General features: G+C 42.5%; 1 protein-coding gene and 1 pseudogene across 1 annotated transcript; both read right to left on the reverse strand.

The window, feature by feature from the left end:
* Positions 1-7,029: 7,029 nt before the first annotated feature.
* Positions 7,030-7,638, reverse strand: LOC114907741 (annotated as a pseudogene).
* An 8,119-nt stretch (positions 7,639-15,757) lies between these two features.
* On the reverse strand, positions 15,758-23,095 carry SRSF3 (serine and arginine rich splicing factor 3). The gene is made up of 6 exons (XM_029243350.1): positions 22,975-23,095; positions 21,059-21,266; positions 19,633-19,767; positions 17,433-17,471; positions 17,136-17,222; positions 15,758-16,952 (listed from the first exon to the last, which is right to left on the reverse strand). The coding sequence occupies exons 2-6, from the start codon at positions 21,262-21,264 to the stop codon at positions 16,925-16,927; spliced, it is 495 nt and encodes a 164-aa protein (XP_029099183.1). The 5' UTR covers positions 21,265-21,266; positions 22,975-23,095; the 3' UTR covers positions 15,758-16,924.
* Positions 23,096-23,275: the final 180 nt, after the last annotated feature.

Here is a 23,275-nt window from a genome sequence, read left to right on the forward strand (position 1 = left end):
CCATGGTCCCCCCTCTTCCTGTGCTCACAGGCAAACCTGGATATCCTCTGTATGGAGTTGAGAACCAGCTTTCTTCACCATGCTGCCACCTTGTGACCCGAGCCCAGAACTGTGGGCTCTGTGCTCAGAGGATACCCGCTTCCCTGGGAGGTTCCAGTTGCCAGGTGGGCTGTTAGGGGAGGTCTGCATCCAACTGTCCCATCTACAGTGGGCAAGCTGAGTAAATGAAGATGCCCTCTTCCTTCACCTGATCTTCCCAGGCACAGTCCGTTGGCATGGGAGATGGGTAGGTGTGCCACTTGGACCAGTGTGTGGTAGGCTTGAGCTCACAGACATACGTGTAACTGGCTCTCCCCTTGACCTGACTCACTCCACTCAGGGACACTTCCAGGCCTCTGCCTTTGGTGAGGCAGCCCGGGATGTGTGCCCGCTTTTCCTCCTTGAGCCCAGAGCCAATGTGTTTCAGGCAAAGTGATTTCATCTCGTGTCTTATTTTACTCAGTTTTATTTTTGGCCCTCCAGTGCAGTGGGATGAGTCAATCCTACTCCCCAGATGATGGCTCACAGTCATCACTAGTCCTGGCTAGTCCCCTCTTGTTTTATGTATTCCCCTTTACCGTGTAGGTCACTCCCAATCCCCTGCTGCGTAGGCAGCCATTCTAGTATATCCTTTTATTTGTATGTATTCTAAGGGCAGGGTTTTGTAGGTATGTGTTACCACACAGCATTGCCTAGTGCCTTATTCTTTCATTACCATTTTCCTAACAGTGTTATTTAAAGTGTTTGGGAAAGGGTTAATGGATACAATGTGTCCGAGAGTCGCGGAAGTGCCTTAAGTGTTCACTGAGTCTCTCTGCATTAGTGATTATGGAAGTGACTGCACTTTTTCACTGAGTTGTGTTTCCTAGAACATAACCTCAGGATTGTGGACCATGGGTGCCCCGACTGGGCAAGGCTGCCCAGAGGCCTGGATCCTCACCTCAGTTCTGCCACAGACTTACCAAGACGTCCTGCAGGTTTTTCACCCTCTGACCCATGGATTCCTTATCTGCTAAACAGTCCTTAAACTAAGGCCCTTCTAAGGGCCCATCTACCTTGAATAGTCTTTGACACTCAGAAAGGTGTTGTCTAGGATTCACCAGCCCTAGAATTCATTTATTCATCTAATGGACTGTCTAGGTTCCAATTCCAGCCTCCCCACTTGCTGCTGTGTAATACTGGGCAAGTTACTTAACTGTGCCTCTTTTTTAAACTGAAGATAGTAATAATACCTAGTTTCTGAGGGTTGCTGTGAAGACTAAATAAGTTAATGCCGGTGAACAGTGCTGGGCACCTACGAAGCTTTCATTAAAGATTGTTGTTGTTTTTCCATTTAAATCCTATAATAGCCCCATGTTCCTGTTTTACAGATGACAAGACCAAGGCCCAAGGAGCCAAGTAATGTGCACAGGCTTGTAATACAGTATTGCTGGAAGCCAACAGTAGCCAAATCCAGGTCTCCAGACTCTGAATGCTGTGCTCTTCCCACCAGAGACAGCCATAGGACTTCGAGCCCCATTGTGCAACCTGGAAATGTTATGTAAAACCTTCTTGATGCTGCTCTGAATGACGAAAGGTGACCCAGTGGCCATTGCACAGACAACTTCTGGCCCTGGCAGTGTTCATTTCTCATTGGCATCCTTCTCCTTTACACCCACTGGCCTTCTCTGAGAAAGAACTTGCTTCCTCCAGGGGTTTCGTGGGTATCCATGCAGCCTCTGAATCAATGTGAATCCCAGTGCCAGCCCTGCTAATAGCACATACACACAGCTGAGATGTGCTGGAAGAGCTTGGGCCTAAGGAGTCAGGCCTTGGGTTCTAGTCCTGGCTGTGGCATTTCCTCACTCTGAGGTAAGTTATTTTCCTTCTCTAAGCTTCAGTTTCCACATCTGTGCAATGGGAATAGTAACTATTAACAGAGTTGTTTGAGGACTAAGTTTTCAGAGACTATTCAAATCTTAATCAAATATTAACACTTGCCTGACCGCTGTAGAACAAAAAGCCTGTTAAAAAGCCTGATGCCGCCTTGGATGAATTGTCAGCCGCTATATGCATTTAACATTTTTCCTTTCCCCTCCAGGAAATAGACTGTCTGGACCTGCCATCCTTACAGAAAACCTTATTCTTTTTCTGGTCTTGGCAAGTCCTAGTGAGTGCTGGAAAAGACCTTGCAGGCCATTTGGTCCCAGTGTAGCAAACTTGTATCTGATCAAGGGGTGCCTCTGCCTGAAGCAGTGGATGAGGCTGAGTCAGAATTCAGCTGGAAGGACACTGTGGGCCATTTTCAGGGAACTAAGATCCCATGTGCCACAGGCAACTATGCCTGCACGCCACAACTACTGAGCTTGCACACCTCAACTAGGGAGCCTACGTGCTGCAAATTACAGAGCCCACGTGCTCTGGAACCCGAGCGCCACAACTACAGAGCCCACGTGCCCTGGAACCTGCACACCACAACTAAGAGAAAACCCACACACCACAACTAGAGAGAAGCCTGTGGGCCACAACTGGAGAGAAGCTCGCGGGCTGCAACGAAGATTCCTCATGCCGCAACTAAGACCTGATGCAGCCAAAAATAAATTAAAAAATTTTTAAAAATATATATTTATTTTTGGCTGCATCGGGTCTCCATTGCTGCACGCGGGGTTTCTTAGGTTGCATCGAGCAGGGGCTACTCTTCGTTGTGGTGCACAGGCTTCTCATTGCGGTGGCTTCTCTTGTTGCAGAGCACAGGCTCTAGGCACACGGGCTTCAGTAGTTGTGGCTCGTGGGCTTTAGAGTGCAGGCTCAGTAGCTGTGGCACACGGGCTTAGTTGTTCCGCGGCATGTGGGATCTTCCCGGACCAGGAAGTCCCAAAAATAAATCTTAAAAATAAAGTGAGGGAAAAGCCCAGAAGGACAGTACTTACGTCTTGCAAGACTAAGGACAGTGCCAACCCAGTATCCCTGGGAAAGCAAAACTGAGGCACCTAAAAACCCTACTTAGGGCTTCCCTGGTGGCGCAGTGGTTAAGAATCCACCTGCCAACACGGGACACGGGTTCAAGCCTTCAACACGGGAAGATCCCACATGCCGCGGAGCAACTAATCCCGTGCGCCACAACTACTGAGCCTGCACTCTAGAGCCCACGAGCCACAACTACTGAGCCCACGTGCTGCAACTACTGAGGCCCGTGTGCCTAGAGCCCATGCTCCACAACAAGAGAAGCCACCGCAACAAGAAGCCGGAGCACCACAACGAAGAGTAGCCCCCGCTCACCACAACCAGTGAAAGCCCATGCGCAGCAACAAAGACCCAACGCAGCCAAAATAAATAATAATAATTTAAAAAAACCCTACTTAGGTGAGTTGTTTACTCACAGCCTGCCCACTCCCAGGACTGGGCAGGCTGCAAAATAGGAATTTATCTTCAGTGGGGAATGGTTTTGAGTACCTCAAGTCATCATGAGGGAAATATGATATCATGGGCACAGGCTCCCTGCACACATGGGGGTTCAGGGGCAGGTGTCTGAGACTCACCTGTGGACACCTCAGTGCACGGCACCTCTGAGGCCCCTCCTGGTCCTGAAACAAGTGCTGGGCTCGGACTCACAGGCTGTGGGTTTCAAACCCGACTTAACCTTCCTACTGTCTTCGTGACCTTGGGAAAGGCACTTCTTTCTGGATTCAGTTTCCTCATTTGCAAAGTGGGGCCATGATATCACCTCTCTAACACTCCCTAAACACAAATGAGGACACTTCCCATTCCAAGCACACAAAATAAAGAAAACAGGATAGAAAAAAACTTAGGAAAACCAGAAACTATTGGGTCCCTTTCTTCCTTTTTTGTTTATGTATTCTCTCTTTTTTCTACCACATCATGGATTACCTTTGAATTAAAAATGAGTAATTAAAGGGGATGGAGTAGAGCTCATGTGAAAAACGCTGAGCTTGGCAACTTTTGGGGCTTCCTCTGTGCCAGGCAGAGTTGTTGAAGCTTTACACGCGTTACCTCAGGTTTTGTCCCAACAAGCCTGGAAGGGAAGCAGTGTAGCTCCCACTTCTTAGCTGTGGGTACTGAGTTCCCAGAGAAGTCAAAGGCTTCACTATCACGAGAGGCCACGGTGACGTGCCAGGAGCGGGTATACAAATGCACAACGATTTGATCAAGGTCATCCCTTCAACTCTGGAAGAAAGCAGAACCTTCTCCCTCTCCTGCAACGTGACCATAGAGCCTCGAAGAAGAGCCTTTCCCAGCAGAGTGACACTCTATGAACCTGCTTCTGGGGCACCTGTTCTGAGTCAAGGTCAGGTTAGTTTATTATTACATAACAGCCTGTGTCTAGCCAAAGGTTTCAGTGTCTGAACCTACTTTTAAAACATTTGTTTCTGTATAAAAACATTGCTTGCTCATGGTATTCTCTTCAGTAGCAACAGAATGCATTCTGTAAACAAAAATGCTAATATACTGTGATTAAAAATACCTCCTAGGGCTTCCCTGGTGACGCGGTGGTTGAGAGTCCACCTGCTGATGCAGGGGACGTGGGTTCGTGCCCCGGTCTGGGAAGATCCCACCTGCCGCGGAGCGGCTGGGCCCGTGAGCCATGGCCGCTGAGCCTGCGCGAGTGGAGCCTGTGGTCCGCAATGGGAGAGGCCACAACAGTGAGAGGCCCGCGTACCACAAAAAAAAAAAAAAAAAATCTCCTAATAGTGACTTAATATGCTTTTCTGAAAAAAAGAGCAAGTTAATTTTTTAAATGTCTTGCCATTTGTAAGCAAATTGCTTCTTTCAAAAGGCAAATGCTGATAAATGGTATTTTTGAAATCCTGGTGGTAGGTAGCCCACCTGTTCTCCCATGCTCCAGAGCCACCATCTGTTGCCAATGTGTCTGCGCCCTGGTAACACGGCACCCCACCCCATGATGCCGCCCCACCCTGATACTGAAACTGACGTTGATGGGGCAATGCTCTGAGCTGCCCAGGGGGATGGGACAGACAAGTCCTGTTGTGGCCTGGAAAACCCTCCTTAAAAGAGCCAACACCATTCTCAAGCTCACAGGTGTCTGCCTGTTGCTCAAGAGTCCCAGTCTGGCCACAGTGAGGGAAGTGATGAAAATGAGCAGAGGATCAGGAGACAGCCTTCACGGCTGGCACAGGCACAAACCATGCATGAATCAGACCTGCACTGACTCCTGGAGCCAGGTACTGTTTGCCCTCCGTCTGAGGCTTTATCTGCCAGGGAGATGGGCAAGCAGCCAAGGGCCCTCTCAGGTGAGGGGTTGTACAGCCAGGCTGTGGCATGCTGCCACACCAGATGTCGACTGGTCTCTCAGAAGGAGCACTGGGCTGGGACTCAGGAGGCTGAGTGCCCAGAGATGGCCCTAGCTGGGCCCCATGAGTCTGAGCAACTCACTCCCCTGTCCCTTCACCTCAGGCTCTTTGTCTGCAGAGTAAAGACGAGGGCAGCATGAGGAATTCTCACATGGTGCTACAGGAGTCTCACAGACATTTGTTTGTTTAAAATATATACATGTGTATCTAATGATTTTTCAAAGTATTTTTTTAAACATTAAACCTGTTCAACCATATGGCTATTAATATACTGAAGTGAATCTGTGTTTCTAGGTGGTTTTGGAGTAGACCTTCCTATCCTGTCACTTATGGGATTGCAAAATGAGGTGTTTTAAAATGTTACTTATTATATTCACTTCTCTGTACAACCAAAACAGGAAAAACTGGGTTCTGAGGTCAATCTAATACTGCATTCATCAAAACAACATTATTTTTCCTATCTTTATAAGTGAATATTATCTACTAGAACTTATACTTTTTATAACAATATCATTTAAATTGTTTTATATATTTTATAGTTATTATATATAAGATTTCATTCCAAAAAAGGATTTGGCTAGTTTTCAAGTTTGAAAATCACCAATCCCTGATGACCTCTAAGTTCCCCTCTAGCTCTTTCTACCAATCTCCAATTCTAAACCCTGAATAAATTCATGGGGTCTTAAAGTTGTCAGTCCATATAAAATCTTGAAGTTTCATGCCTTTGCTTTTATGCATGTGGTTTTTTTCTTTATATAACCAGCTTTCTATGCCAATCCCATTCTTCAACACTTAGCTCAAGTGCAACCTCTTCTACGCAAAACACTTAACATGGGTCTTGGACCTAAGCCTTGGTTTCTTCATCTGCAAAATGAAAAACTGCCCTCAAATTGTGAGGTTTAAGTGAGCTGGTGGTATATATATGTAAAACATTTAGTAAAATGCTGGCATGAGTTCAAGGAATGCTAATTATTATCACTATTGTCTTTATTACTATCTTTATTGTTACTATCATAGTGGAAAAAAAGACTTTGGAGTCAGTGGAGATGCAATTCTACTAAACAGGTATGTGACCTCAGGCAAAGAATTTGGCTTAGTATTCTCAACAGGGCAGTACTGCCTCCTAGTGGGTGCCTGGGGAACTGATTTTTTTTTTTATGGTGGTCACACTGGCCAGGGAGCTAACTGACTTTAGGGGAAGGGGACAGAGGTACTCGATGTCTGGTACACAAAGAATTACCCATGCCCACGGGTCTGAACCAACTACAGGTAGAAAATATTAAAAGCACCTGCATAAAGCCATTAAAGAAAGAATGATTAAATGGAATAAACACACTGTCTAGAAGTAATTGAGTACTTTACCCTGTGCACTTGCACTAAATTTTTTTCTAATTGTCATTCCCCTTCTATCAAAGGATATATACTATTTAATACTGAAACAGTGTTTAAGTGCCAGGAACTGTTTTAAGCACATTTCATGTATTAATTCACTTAAACCTTCATAACAACCCCATGGGATAGGTACTTTTTAATTTACTCCCCTCCCCCTGCCCCATGTTGTGAGGTTTGGATTTTTTGTTTGTTTGTTTTGGTTTTTTGGCCTTGCAGCATGAGGGATCTTAGTTCCCCCGACCAGGGATCCAACCGTGCACCCTTCAGTGGAAGTGTGGATTTTTTTTTTTTTTTTTTTTACTTTTATTTGCATTTATTTTTTGCAGCATTTATTCCCAGGCCATAAGTTTTTGTTTCTTCAGTTTCTTCTGGGATAGCTTTTTCTTCTGGGCAACCTCCTCTTCTGATTTAGGAACAATCTGTTATTTTTCAGTAAGGATCATCTCAATGTGGCAGGGAGAGCTCATGTATGGGTTGATCCGACCATGAGCTCTGTAAGTCCTGCGCCGCATCTTGGGGGCTTTGTTCACCTGGATGTGCTCAATGCCCAGAGAATCTACATCTAAGCCCTACAGTTCAGCATTACTCTCTGCATTTTTGAGGATGTGCAGTAAAAATTAAGCACTCTTTTTGGGCCACCGACCCTGCGTCCAGCCCCACTGTTTGGCCTGGGCACACCTACCAGCTCCACCATTGTGACAACGGAATGGCACACGTTGCTTCTTTAAGGTGACATCCTTCAGATACTTGGTGGCTTTTCGGATATGCATACCCTCAATGGCCTGGGCTGTTTCACGAGTGGTCTTAAAGTGAACACGAAGATTTGAACCTCTCGACTTGCATGATTTTGTGGGGTTTTCTGGGTCAAGTGAATAGCGAACCATTTTTAGAGGTCACCTCAGGCTGTTGACTGGAAAAGAAGTGTAGAGTCTTAACCACTGGACCACCAGGGAAGTCCTGTTGTGAGTTTATTTTTTGACATTATAGTTTTAAGGCCCAGCTCATTTGTGAGAATACTGTACTTTCTCATTTCTCCAATTCAGCAGTCTATTTGTCTTGGCATGTTATCCCTACTTCAGTTAAGCTTATTTCTCCCTCTCTCCTATCATATCCAAATAAGTCTGATCTATCATTACTTCCTGACTGTAGGTTGTTTTTTGTTTTTTTTTTGCGGTACGCAGGCCTCTCACTGTTGTGGCCTCTCCCATTGCGGAGCACAGGCTCCGGACGCGCAGGCTCAGCGTCCATGGCTCATGGGCCCAGCCGCTCCGCGGCATGTAGGATCCTCCCGGACCGGGGCACGAACCCGTGTCCCCTGCGTCGGCAGGCGGACTCTCAACCACTGCGCCACCAGGGAAGCCCCCCTGACTGTAGTTTTTATTCTGATGTCTATATGTGCCTTCACTCTTAATTTTCTTATAGGGCAAGTATGGAATAGCTTCAAGTGGGTTTAAGCATCTGACTTCTTATGTCTTCTAGCAGTCATGCCTAATATACAGAAATACATAATATTTTATAAACCGCTTTCCTTTTTTATATTAAAGCCTTCATCTTGTTTGTTTTTAAATAGTGTAGAAAATGGGTTTCACTTCAGAATAGTGAAGGATCATTTCAAAATTTTTTTTTTTACAGAAAGGGGGCCCCAGTCTGATATGGTTGAGACCACTCTCCCTGTCTGAGCTTCTTGAGTAAATGAGAGAGAACCCCAACATCACAGAGTTGATGAGAAAAAGCACCATACGTGTGCTCAGCGCACGGTAATTCAATTTCAGCGCCCTTTCTGGTCTACATTTTCTCTCCCACACCTTGCTCAAGGGATAACCCCAGCACCAGCAACCAGCTTGATGAATGAAGGAACAAAGCATTTTCTCGTGAAAGCAATCTCATCCAGCGGCTAGGTGACACCAAGGCAAGCACCCAGGGAATGCTAGGAGTTTTCAATCCGGCTTCACAGCCTCTATACAGAACAGAACCAGAGCTGCCTTTCCCAGCAAGGTTAAGAGGCAAGAACAGGGATGTGCCTTGCTCCATATACGGGGAGGCCTGGGAGAACTGGCATAGGGAGGAGACAGACCCACAGGACTACTGTGGGATCAGAAACAGGTCTTAATCCTGACTGCTCCTTAGAATCACCTGGGGAACTTTTAAAGCATTCCGATACCAAGCTCCCAGCTCAGACAAACTAAATCATAACACCTCTGGGGGCTGGGCCCAGGTATTAGTTTTCAAAAGTTCCCCCATGTGATTCCAGCAAAGAGTGGAAAATACCAGACATAAAGAGTGACCAGTTTAATGCCCTCTGAGGTGTTTTTGTTATCCCCAACTTTACAAATAAGAAATTAAGATGTGACTTGTCCCAGACACACAGCCAGAAGATGGAAATTTGATTACAGGCTGGGCTAATGTGAAAACCCATTTTTAAAGAGCCATCTAGCGGTTTTAATCCTTCATCTTATCCTTCCCACCTGCCTATCCCTGTGACTTCAGAAACCCCTTTCTTGAAATCTGCCCAGACCCCTTTTACCACAAATGTCCCTCTTGACCTTGGACCCCTCAAATCCATGCCTCTTCAACTCAAACTGGACAGTGGACTCAAAAGTGGGTAAGGAACAGGGTCAGTGGAAACACTCTTCGTATGCACTGGGGAATGCAAGAATGCACTGGGGGCGCTCTTGCTTGCCCAGCACCAAAATGGGTCAGTTTTGCTTAAAAGCCATTCCTTTAGTGCTTACTGCATACCAGTGTTAGCCTGCCACATAACAGCTAATGCTTACTGAGCAGTGTCACTCTGTGTTGAGTGCCATATATGCATCACATCACTGTGTTCTCAAGATATTTTCAGGAGGTAATTATTTTCTATCATTACCCATTTTATGGATGAGAAAAATGGAAGTGTCAAAAATTATGCAGCTGGTCATTGAGCTATAAGTGAGGAAGCCAGGATTCAAACCCTGGCTACTGGCTTCAAAGCCTGAAGGCCTTAACATTATACTCCTCCCTGAACTAGCACTTCATTAGCTGTTGGGGCAATCCTTGTTCCAGCTCTGCCATGGTGCCCCTGCGTTGACTTTGGGCAAATCCGCCTTCTCATCTCTAAACGTAGAACTGGGACTATGGACTCTAAGGCCACTTCCAGTTAAGTGGTCTTGCAACTTGGGTTACACCATTACAGCTCAATCACTCGTGGGCTGTGACGTTGGACAACTTGTCCAGCCTTCTCTATACTAGGATGAGTACATTCGCCTTATTACTGATATACCCTTTTAAACTATTTTCTTCCTGTCACCTGCTGTCAAGTCCAAAAAGTTGGCCCTGGTTGAGGAACCAATCTTGGATGATGCACTTAAAAAAACCCTTCTTTCCATTCACCTCTATGAGAATCCAAATCATTTGAGGAAAGGAATGGAATGTTCTTCCAGGTCAATAGGCTGCAGCTGCTGGAGGCAATTCAATAGCTTTAATCACCAGGTCCACTGTCAAAATCTAATTGATCACTTGAATGTACCTGCTTAACCAGTATTTTCTTCCTCCAGCAACTAAGAAATGCTGCATTAACTTCAACCACCCAGTTTTGAAACCAGAGAAGGTGCGTTCATCTTTGCAACAGCCTTGTCTGGCCATGGAATTCTGGGGTGTTCGAAGACTCCATTATAAAAAAAAAAAAAGTGTGCACTTTTCTCTATAAAGTTGAAAAAATTAAAAGGCCCCAAATGTAAGTTTGATGTTTACCGGTCCTCATATAAAATGCAATACTCACCAATGTTCCCACATTCCTATAAGGGTGATGTCAAGACCAGGAGACCGGAGTTGCCATAGCAACTAGTCATAGCTTTGAAGCATGCCCATGACACAAGGTTAATAGTGAACATGGACAGACAGAATCAACGTCAACCCATCCACATTAGCACAGCTTTGTCGTCCTTGACAGTGACATTTTAGTCATTAAGCATTAGTCATTAAATTAAGCCAGGTAGGCCTTTGGCAAGAAATACCTTGACTGCTTAACAGTTGTGGTACTTGCCCAGATGACATGTACATACACCTCAGATGTGCATGCTTCAGATGTGTAATAAGGATAAAGCTAAGATTAGCATTTTAGCTGTATAAATACTTGCTCATTACAGTATGCCTAACTTTCTAGAAAACAAATTTAACGAGTTACCTCTAGAAAGGAGGTAAGTCTTTTCCAGTGTCTGTACAATTTACTTTTACCATAAACATGACAGTCACTAAGTGGCATCTTATGATTGGGTTGTAAAATAAAAATGCAGTGAGCAGAAAACAAGGGCTGTGGAGCCAAGTATGGCCTCAGTGCTGAATACACTACAGATCTTCCTCAACTTATGATGGGGTTACATCTTGATAAACCAGTCATACATTGAAAATCCAAGTCAAAACCACATTTAATTAATACACCTAACCTACCAACATCACAGTTTAATCTAGCCTACCTTAAACGTGTTCAGAACACTTACATTAGCCTACAGTTGGGCAAAATCATCTAACATAAAGTACTGAATCTCTCATGTAACTCACTGAATACAGAAAGCGAAAAACAAAATGGGTGTATGAGTCCAGAATGCTTTTTAAGTGTATTTGTCGTTTATTCTCGTGATCACATAGCTGACTGGGAGCCACTGCTTGGCTTGCTGCCCCTGCACCAAGAGTATACTGCCGGGGCTTCCCTGGTGGCGCAGTGGCTGAGTCCGCTTGCCGATGCAGGGGACGCGGGTTCGTGCCCTGGTCGGGGAGGATCCCACATGCCGCGGAGCGGCTGGGCCCTTGAGAGTCGGCCGCTGTGCCTGCGCGTCCGTACCGCAAAAAAAAAAAAAAAAAGTATACTGCCAAACATCACTAGCCAAGGAGATCAAAATTCATAGTTTAAGCCTATTGCTTTTTCACCACCGTAGTCAAAAAAAATCACCTCGAATCGTCATTAAGTCCAAGAGTGTTCGTACTTGTTTGGTAGGATGAGGAATTATGTATGAGGAGCTTTTCTGCCCTCTGTTTAACAGGGATACTCACCTCCCAAGTGATTAAGCATTACATAAGAAAAAGGATAGTGTTTGGCAGAGCTGTACTCAAAAACAAAACTTCCTTTCCAGGAGGATATAGCTGGCCAGAGTGAGTAGGCATGGTGGGGCAGAGATGGGGCAAAAAAAAGTGTTTTTAAACTTCCTGACTACTCCACTGGTTTTCACCCGAGCTTCCAGCACCTGAAAAGGCAGTTACTTTCTTAGCCCTCTCCAAACTATCAGTGTTCACCTACTCTATTTACAAAGTGGGCAACTTCTACTTCCAACCTCACTTCTGGAAGCCACTTTCATTTCAGAGGGACTGCTATACATTGCCAACTGAAAACCAACCAGGATTGCCAGTTCAGTGAATTTCCTGTCCCCATTAAACCCCAGACAGCTGGGACACATGAGCCAGCCTTTTCATTAGGGCAGTAACACTCCCAACTTCTTGGCCTTCCTGCCAGTACTAAAGCTGGACAAATTATCCCACACTGCTTGTATGGCAATAGGGCTGAAGGAAAGTCAAAAAATCATTAAACTGGAATTGGTGTAAATTCATGGTTTTAGAATCCTTTCACTTTTACCTCCAAGCAGTTATGTACTCCTACCCTCTTCTACTTTATGATTAAGGTACTCACACTCACTTCTTCACTTCATTCTTCACATAGCCTTTAACTGCGAGCTCTGCCTTTAGTACACAGCCCTTACCATCTGACTCAATTCACTCGTTTTCCACTTCTAGGTAAGGGGCTTTACAAAGCACTCTCAAGATTATTTGCCACCTCAAGATCCAAGAGCCTTTCTCTTAGGGTATTTAAAAGCCCTACAACCAACACCTCTTAACTTATCCTAATCTAAAACAGGGGTGAACTTACACTTAGTTCAAGGTCTCAACATCCTAATATTGAACACAGGTCAAATATTACCGGTTTTGAGATACTGAGCTGGTATTATGCCCTATCACTGTACCCCATTCCCCATTAAATGCCTGTGTCATAGACTACCATGTGGGGAAGGTGTGACACGAAAAGGATTAAATGACAAATCAACATTCCAATTTGTATTTATTTGCAAAGCACTCTTATTGAAGCTTAACATGGATTTTATCTAAACTAAAAATAAATTCTCATTATAAAAAATTCTGGTGGCAGAGCCAGCTGGATTGGGTTAAAAGTAGTAGCTGCCTAAGTTTAAAAGGATTTAGAAATTGTTTCCTGCGGGAGTTGTTCTCTCAAAAATAACTTTCAGCTCTCAAAACTTGATATACTGATGATGATATACTGAGCATTTCCATTCCTCTTTCCAAATGTTCAATACAAACAGCCACCTCCACCCCCCTCCAAGGCAGCATTCATTAAGCAGTTTTTCAGCAACTTTCCCTCTTGGCTCTGATTTGAGGTTTTGGGACTTAACAAAAAAATGACCTCTAGGGCTTCCCTGGTGGCGCAGTGGTTGAGAGTCCACCTGCCGATGCAGGGGACGTGGGTTCGTGCCCCAATACGGGAAGGTCCCACATGCCGCGGAGCGGCTGGGCCCGTGAGCCATGGCCGCTGAGCCTGCGTGTCCGGAGCCTGTGCTCTGCAACGGGAGAGGCCACAACAGTGAGAGGCCTGCGTACCACACACACACAAAAAAAAGACCTCTAAAGAATGCTCAGTTGCCCCCAAATGAAATCTGAATGAGTTATGTACTGAAGCAAAAATGCCAATTCACAAGTGAATAGGACTTCAAAAAGAGAGGGGAAAAGTCACCTACAGACTACTTTTCTGGAAGGTGTAATTTTGCTCTGGAAATAAAGGAAATATTCTCCATCTCAGGACCTCTCCAAATGAGACTATCAAGGAAGCTAAGTATCAATGTTTCCAGAGATTTTCACTTCCAAGACCAAGTACACACATGTACTAACAGCTAAGGCACTAAGTGGCCAGATTCTAAGACTTTAGTAAAATAATCATATAATACAATGTTTTATGTATGTCAGAGAAGAACCAAGGAAAAACTAAGGATGAGAAGTAATGTTCTACACATGTATTTCATGTATTAGTCTGGGAAACATTTTGGCTGTTGTCACATCTTCCATCCAGGTAGTTAGTGGAAGAACTGGGATACAAAATGATGAGAATACCATATTATGAATTTCTGCAATTCCAATAAGCAAAAATTTGTACAACAAAATTAAGCAGTTATACCAGGTTTATCAAGACAAATTTTCAATATCTCTTTCAAATTTTCTATCTTCTCTAAAGTGTGCTGTATACAGCTGAATTTGTTTGAAGTATCCAACGAATTTAATAAAGTAGGATGAAGAGAACTTGTGTGGACATATAAAATTGAATTCAACACTATCAGAATGTTTTGATAAAAATATACTCCAACCCAGTTTTTCTTCAGCTACTTTAATTATAAAAATCTTCCATGTTCTCAAAAAAAAAAAAAAAAAAAAAAAGGAAAACCAGAAGGCAACAGTCTAGTACAAAAATATACAACTGGAAGACATTACCACCAACCAGGTCTGACAACTAAATCATGTTGGGGATTCTGAAAATAAAAGCACACTAATACAAAGTACTAAACCAGTGGTTCCTATATAACCAGGGATGGAAAAATGAGTCAGTAGGCCTGGAAAAGTCCATTCCTGATAAAGAAGCACTGTAAGAATATAAACTATAACTCTACAATAAAAGCAACCAGGACTTTCCATCCAGACATGGGTGAGTCTTAAAAGGTGGTGATGCCATCTACTGATCACATGATCTTTTAAGGAACTGTAAAAAGCCATAGAAACAGTAGATAAAAGGTATCTACATCTCATAAAAATAAAATTTCTCTGGCTAATTTATCTTTGTCTTTACCTTTCTGCTTAAGACATGGAGGTCAGAAGTAACCCACAATGAACTGAGAACCACAGAATATTAACTATTCTTGAAAGCATAAAAACCAACTATAACTTAGATATGTTCCTTAAATTATCACCAAGTATTAATAGTGACCTCTAGTGAACACCTGTAATCATTACACCACAAGTCATACTTTCTGTGACTACTTTCAGTATCATATTCAACCGAGAATGCAAGACAAAACTGGCCAACGGGACTTGTTAATTTCAGAAATTACAGTAGAGAACGTTTTAATAGCCAGAATGTAAGGTTTTAAAGATTTCTATCTTCCATATTTTTAAACAAGCCATAAAACTGTGCTAGGGTTTCTGGTTAAAGTGATTGCAAATTTGGACCCTAAGGATAAATCCCAGAGGTTAATTTTATATCAGGTCTGTATTAGCCACTTTATAGCTATAATCCACTATCCTTTTTACAGAAACCCTTCCAATTTAAGACTCTGCAAGTTGTATACTGCCAAAAATGCCCATGTAGATTTATAAGAGCAGTGTAATATTGATGTACCATATTACTTCCATGAATTCTTAGCTATCTTGCCTTGCTTGACCCCAACAAAAGTTTTAAGCTATGAAATGCCAGAAGACAAAAGGCCCAAAGCCCGAGCTCCCAGTAAATCAATAGGCAGTCTTAAAAGTATCTTCTGTTAACGAGGCTCATACTTAACTCCACTGACACCAATTCTCCCCCTCTGACACCCAGGACTCTCCCTCCCTTGATATGTGCATGAAGGGTGAAGAAGGACCACTGGAAATAATTTGTTTAGGATCTGCATCTTATAAAACATCCTTATAGATTAATATAATGACTTATCTTTCATATTGTCAGTACAGCATAATCCAAAACTATCTTTAAACAGCACATTTAAGGAAACTAAGCCAAAAGACTGTTGCATTATGATTTAATCTAATTGCACAAAAATTTGAAATTACAACTCCTCTAGATTTCTAAGAGGAAGGTTATGCATGCCTCCATATTCAATTCTGCACTGTTACATTTGAACCATATAGTGAATTTCACATCATGATGGATCAATTTAGAATCCCCATGCAACACCTCAAATTATATAAAATGGAAGCAATTTTTAAAAGCTTTGTGGAACGTATTCATGCTAATTTTTTTTTTTTTAACCAGCAACTTTGGATTATAATGTATCAGGTGGCTATATTTTAAAATGTTGGTCACTGAATATCAAGGACTTTGAACTGGCTTCTACTCCTAAAAATGTATCATCGCTTAGGTGGACAACCAAAAATTTCCTTCATTTCAAAAGCCTCAAATTGTGTTTCTTACAGAATAAGATTTGTGTAACCAACTGCCTTCTATGGGACAAGATCTATGGTAATAGTGGGTTCAACTATTACACAATTATGTTAATATTTTATTTTCAAAAGCACTTTACAAGAAAATGTAAGTATGGCTTCCAATAGGAATGTTATACCTGGACTTGATTGGTACCAAGCTCAGATTTTAGTTTTGCAAGGAAAAACAGGCTTTCAGGTTAAACAACAATTTGTAACCAAAACTTTAATCCCAAGGATTCTCACAAAACATATTACAAATGACAGCATGAAAAAAAAAAATCTTGCACAGTAACTCAAAGTTCAGCTCTACAATGTACCCTTAAGCTGGCAGGACACAGGTATCTTGAATAGTCTCAAATTTCCAAATAATATTACAAAGAGCTATGTATCCATATACACCAATCACAGAAGGTAAACTAACTTTCTTGAAACTTCTTAGATTCTAAACCCACTGGACAACCTCTTGTCCGGTGTGAAGACTAGTGGAATTTTTAAACCTCTAATCTAGTTTAAGGGTGCAGCTTTAATTTTTACCTGCTGGCTTGTGTTCACAGCAGCTTTTAAAGACCGCTTAACTACAGCTGCATACCATACCCAGCTACAGAGTCTTTTCAATTTTTGCCAGTTTTGTTTCCGTAATATTAAACATCACACTTCAGCTGGGCAGGAGTTAGAGGTTTATTATCAGTCTGTGCAAGACTAAAAATTCAAAGCAAATTCAATTTTGCTTAAGGGAACATTGTAAAGTAACAATTCTTGATATTACATGCCTCATATGATCCATTTCAAACCATAGAGAATTACATCTTTATGTGTCACTGTTCCAAGAGACAAACAAATGTGAACAGCTAAAACATTTTAAAAATGCACCAAGCTTATGAAGTCTCAAACAAAACTTGAATTTTCTGTACATACTCCTGTCAAATGAAGTTATTTCCTGTACACCACTCCTCTTGCAAACTGGTCTTCTATTTCCTTTCATTTGACCTAGATCGGCTGATAAACAGAAAAACAGAAGTTACACCTGTAACTCCGTTACACTCTGACAAAACATCAAAAGATTTTTATGGGAAAAAGTTGTAAAATTTTTATCCAAGTGGCTTAAAAGAAGACCTATTTCTACTTTTAATACGTTATGTATGCAAGGTCTTAAATGGCTCAAGTCATTAAAGATCTTACCTACGAGACCTAGAGAAAGATCGGGACGGCTTGTGATTTCTCTCCCGGGACAGTGATCTCTCTCTTCTCCTATCTCTAGAAAGGGACCTGAAGTCAGAGGGAAAAGAAAAACAGTGCCATTCAGGATTATACACAACAAATACTTATGAGAAGTTTTTGAAAGCTAAAAGCTATGCCAGTTGATTCATTACTGAAGTCAAGGTCTATCACCATTAACCAAGTCATTTGGGAAACAGCTTAGGAATAGCACAGACACTCCCACTTCTGAGAATGTGGCCCCCAAAAAAGGTTATTCACCTGCTCCGGCTGCGGGAGAAGCTTCTCCGTCTTGGAGATCTAAAAGCAGAAAACAGGAAAATTAGGCCAATTGTCAATTAGCATTTATGGCGTGAGGCATTTCCCAACTTTTCAATCTCACTGTTGGGCCCAGTGAATGTGCCGAAGAACTGGCACCCATCGTCCAAAAAATAAAAAAAAAATTTTTTTTTTAAAAAGAAAAGAAAAAAAAGGCACAGAAGGATTAAGGAACCAAAAGCTCAAGTGAAAAGCAGGTATTCCAACCATGGATTCACTTTAACAAAGAATGCTTCACAGCAGATCTGTCCAATGCAAAACTTCATGTCAAACTAACTTCACTACCCAAACACCACACCAAAATGTAGTCCCACAAGTAGTTCCAAAAACAGTACCATAAACCAGTATTTGGAACCCATGCAAACCTGCAAGTCCATGACAAGACTTAGGTACCAGGTGGATAGTGTAATTTTGTGAAAACGCGCTAGGTGTAAATACTGATGCCATTAAGTGCTACATTAGAACTGCATTTGTGATCATCACATTTAAGAGTGTGTTTAGGCTTATCAAAATTACCTTAGCTTGGCCCACTTCACCCCCATAATTTAAAAATTTTGAAAACTGTTAGTAAAACCATTTAAAGGTGATAGGATTCAACAAATTTTTGCTAGAAAGGAAAGCTAAATCTGTTAGAGTTATTAAAATTTTTAGTTTGGCATCTCACACATGCAAATAAGTTTCACTTGAAGGTCTAGTTACATTATGAGTTCCCTATCACCCTTAAAAGTTTTATTCAAGCAATATATATATGTACGTTACCATTCAATTATGCACAGCCAGCCTTTGATCCAGAAAAAAAGAATTACTTTAAGCCGCTTACTCCTTATTTTAACCAGCAGTAAACTGTATAAGCAGGAAAAACTTACTAGTTTTTGGGTTTCAACAAGCTAGAAATGGTGAGGTGAGGCTGCCGGACTGACGGCCAGGAAGAATTTGCTGAAAAGGTTTTGCCAGATGTTGCGTTGGATTTAGTTGGTTGGCGAAGGGGGTGTTGTGGATTTTTCCTGCTTTTTTGTTAGCCGAAGGCTGCTGCTGTAGTTGTTGTGAAGACATTTGGTAAATAAACAGCTGAGCTGATTGGCCAGGAATGTGTGGGCGGTCGAGGTGGCTGCTGCCGATTTGGTTAAGGTTGGAGAGAAGGCTGAGAGAAAACAGCATGCTCGGGAACCAAAGGGCGGTGCAACCTGACGACTGGCCATGCCTGGGTCATGTGAAACGACACCAGCCAAGCTGAATGGGGCGCGCTGGTCACATGACGCTGAAAGGGCTAGTTGACTGGCTAATGCAGACTCAGAGGGTGGTGAGAAGAGACATGATGGTGACTCTGTAACGGGGTTCATTTTTATTAATAGATGGACCAAAAAGCACAAAAAAAAATGAAAAACAAGCCATCAGTACAACCATCTATTAGCTAACAAATACTCTTTATTATGATGGGCAACAGTGTGTTTTGTTTTTCAAAACAGCAAAAGGGGCAAGATTTTGAACTCCTATCTCCTAGGACTTCACTCACCTGTAAGAGGTAAATTCAGTCCTACAGAAACTATTTGGAGGTTTGAGGAGATGTGGAGTTAGCATCCAGACAATACTGCCTGGTCCAAGAATGATGCCATTTTCAATTATAAAAAAAACTGCATTCTCTCCTATTTGGGTTTGAAGAACAGATGACTGGGATTACTTTAGCCCCCTTTATCGGTCAGTGACTTAAGTTAGTTTCAGAATGATTTCTACTTTACCAGTTGTAACATTAAAACAGCTGCCTGCTTGATAAATATTACAATCGTGCTAATAGAAAACACATTTTTGTGAAGAGCTAGAGTTGAATGTAATGTTTGTCATTATGGAGTCAAGAAATGGAAAAAGGCCTAAATTGAAGTATAAGGGAAGACTTGGAAAGATGCAACTAGAAGATGAACTAGAAGATAGATCCAAGATAGACGTTACTGACTACCAACATGAACAATGACCTAAAGACAAGCCAACACTCAGCACAACTCACATATCCCAAACTACACCCAGCAAATGTTTCATAAAAACCTGATTCCTCAAAACTTAAAACCCACCAACAAACTTTAAGAGAAATACCTGCTCCTATTAGCTACTCCATTACACCAATACCTCTAAACACGCTCTCTCTAAGTACCTGCGGCGAGGTGGAGGACTCCTCCTCCGATAATCATCTCGAGGGCGACGACCCCAAGAAGGAGGTGGGCCACGATTTCGACTTCTCTTTTCACCATTCGACAGTTCCACTCTTACTCGGCAGCCACATAGTGTTCTAGGAGGAGAAGAAACGTTAAATTTAAAGCAGCCCAACTGACTTTCTAGGAGATTAAAGCAAGTGAAAAAAAAACCCACTCCTATAACTAGCTTCTTTGCAAAAAATACATCTTAATGTCTGCAGAATCCTTAATACCAAAGCAAGTTTTAGTTCCCTTATTTTCTCTAGTAAAGGAAACCAACTTCCTTACATTTTATTGCCGTTAGTCTGATCACTGGACTCAATGTTAACAGGTGCAATCTAAGTGTGAAAACGCCTGGATTCATCCTCCCAGAACTAGTTCATCTGTACATCCTGTTTTGACTTCTTCCTTTGAGGCTGCAACAACTGTTTACCAATCTTACTCTGTGTATCCGTTGGTCTCCTCTCCTCCCCAACCCCCCCCCCCCGCCAGGTAAGTAGCAGTAAGCATTCTGGCCATTTTACATCTCCCTCTCCCCTCAATCATCACACACAATACTTGACACATAAGAAACTGCTACTGAGAACAGGAGGAAAAAAAAAGGGCAGTTATTTTCCACCTCTTCACTGGTCCACAACCATTATGTTTAGATAATTCACCATATGTGGACAGTGACTGACAAGAGGTGGGGCCCTGGAAAAATGTTTCTGTAACCTGCTTAGATAAATGACCTTTTATACAGCTTTACAGCCAACTCTGAGACCCTTTAATTTTTGGATCTTAAGGATTATTTTCCTTGTTTTCATGAAATCCAATGGTTTTCAAATGCCAGGAAGGAGAAGGGCAACACCTGTTCACTGTTAAGACTCAGGTGTTGCTTATCAGCCAGCTAACAGACCATTGTAAATGCAAAGGGAAATAGCTGTATGAGCCACAGTTCCTAAACAAAATTATTTCCAACATGTAAAAGATAATAGTACAATAAACCCACGTAACCATCATCCACCTACAATCAGTTTGTGACCATAAGAGAAATGTCTGATTCCACAATTATTTTAGAAACAATTCAAAGGTGACAGCACAGTTGATGCTTTGTGGTGCATTTAGATTAAAATGTTTCAACCATATGCAGCTATCCACCCACCAAGAACTGACCGTTAAAATTATTTTCTTCAATGGCCAACTGAATAAAAAGAAACTTTTCCTAGGTATCTACACTAAAACTGTTCACTCCTTTGATTGTCAGAAAAGGTTTATGTAAATCTCCAGTAACATCAATTTCAGATAGCCAAGAAGCCATCTACAAGTCACGTATCCTAGAGATTTTAAATATTAAAACACAATCAACATTATTTCTCATTAGTATAAATTAATCAATAAAATTACCTCCCATCTAGCTCTCGGACAGCATCGGCTGCATCTCGAGGATCTTCAAATTCAACAAAAGCGAAGCCAGGAGGGTTTCTAGCAACCCACACACTTCGGAGTGGTCCATAATAGCCAAAAGCTCGTTCCAATTCAGTCTTGTTACCATTGTTTCCAAGATTACCTACATAAACTTTACAGTCCAACGGACAGGAATCACGATGCATTTCTGTAAAAAAACAAAAAAAACCCCAAAATATCATAATCCACACAGTGAAAAACAGATCCTTAAGAAAGAATTCAAAAATACTAAAACCCCCCAAAACTAAAAACACTACCCTTTAAACAGTTACCGATAACTGCATGGAAGCCAGCACAGATTGCCTAAGGAAAAAAAAAAAAGAAGCCTCCTTGAAAAGTGAGGGGAAACAACACACTGGAGGAGCATTTACCACAAAGTGGAAACTGAGTTAAAGACTTTACCTATTTCAAATTAATCTTAAAAAACTAAACAAAAAACACCTAGAAAAGTAGGACAGCCTACTCAAAAGCAAATACAACTCGCTGAAGACAAACCACTAGAAAAGTGATACTAATGTGCCTTCACAGGCCAAGTTAACCAGCTTCATTCCTCAAGCAGCAAGACAAACTTGTTATTAAAAGATGTACCTCATTCTATTCTCAACACCCAAAAAGTGTTAACCCAAATGTCCAGCAACAGGTAAGTGGATAAGCAAAATATATTATCCATACGATGGAGTATTATTCAGGAATGAAGTACCCATAAATGCTACAAACGTGGATGAAACTTTAAAGCATGCTAAGTTACAGATACCAGACACACAAGTGCACATATTACGATTCCGTGCATGTGTAATATCCAAAATGAGTAAATCCAGAAACAGATCAGTAGCTACCAGGGGCTGGTGGAGGAAAAGGGGACAAGGCAAAAGGGAAGTGGCTGCTTATGTGTACGGGTCACCTTAGGGGGTATAAAACGCGTTAGAACTAGAGAGGTGATAGCTGCATAACACTGTGAACTTGTGCACTTTAAAATGAATCTTACGTTAATTTCACCTCAGGGGAAAAAAGTTATACAAGAATTTACGGCACTTAGGGGGCTTTGATAAATCTTAAGTACTTAAGAAGTCATCTCTGCAATGAATCTAATCAACTTATAGGCCAGTAACAACTGCATAAAAGAGCAGCCTGTCCAAGAACTCAGCTCAAGAGCCACTTTCTTCTCTCTCCGGGCTTATCCAATTAAACAAGCCAGTCCAGACACATCCTATTTGTGTGACCCCACCCTGCACCCAGGAGAGTTATGAGACCAAACCATTGCAGGGGAATAGATTCTTTTCCTTTTTCCAAAAACTTTACCGTGACCAGCTACAGGCCTACGTATTAATGGAAAGAGCTACAAGAACAAAACAGCTCAAGGAAGAACGGTTTAAAAAAATAAAAGTGATTGGGTTCAGACTATAACAAGTTAAAAGAACATAAAAATGAAGATGAGTACAGAAATCATTTACTAGGGATGGATCGAAAGGCCCAATCTTGATTACTGACTTGAGGAAAAAAATCATGAGCAGCTACCTAAGAAAACGCGGGGCCTAAAAAAAAAAAAAAAAAGGCGCCATAAATTGAAAAGCCGCGGCCCGGAGTACGACGGACTACCGAGTCCTCCTTCGCATCAACTCTCGGGCAATCTCACTTTCCGGTTCACGCCCCCAGTGAAGAGTTAAAAACACCTCCACTTTGAGACCTGGATATATCCTCCGAGGGGCCGGGGGCCCCCGCCACCGCCCCGTGCTGAACGTCACAAAATGGCGGCAGCGTCTCTTTGTCTCAATCTGGCGCCGCCATTGGGCCTGGCTCCACTTCGGTCCCGTTAAGGCCCATTTCCAACCTCATTCCTTTAGCCGCTGGTCACTTACCGAGACCTCGGGTTAGAAACGCGTAGGCTCAAATCCACACACCCTCGGCTGGGTCTTCCTGGTCCCCTCGCGCCTGGCACAAACAGATACTCTCCCACACCCGTCGTCCACGAAATGGCGGACCACCGCCGTCTCCTCGCCCTTATTTATAGGCCATGCTGGAGTCACATGACTGGACGGGCTCGCCCAATGGGGGGCGGAGGAGGCTGTGACGTAATGGCTACAAACTCAGCGAGAACAGCGGTTGCTGGGAGCGCGCTCTGGTTGTACCGCCTTGTCTGTGGAGGGTAGCAGCGTCGGG

This window comes from Monodon monoceros, unplaced genomic scaffold (assembly GCF_005190385.1).
Source record: "Monodon monoceros isolate NGI ecotype Baffin Bay Population unplaced genomic scaffold, NGI_Narwhal_1 Super_Scaffold_3, whole genome shotgun sequence".
In the NCBI taxonomy this organism is placed as follows: Eukaryota; Metazoa; Chordata; class Mammalia; order Artiodactyla; family Monodontidae; genus Monodon; species Monodon monoceros.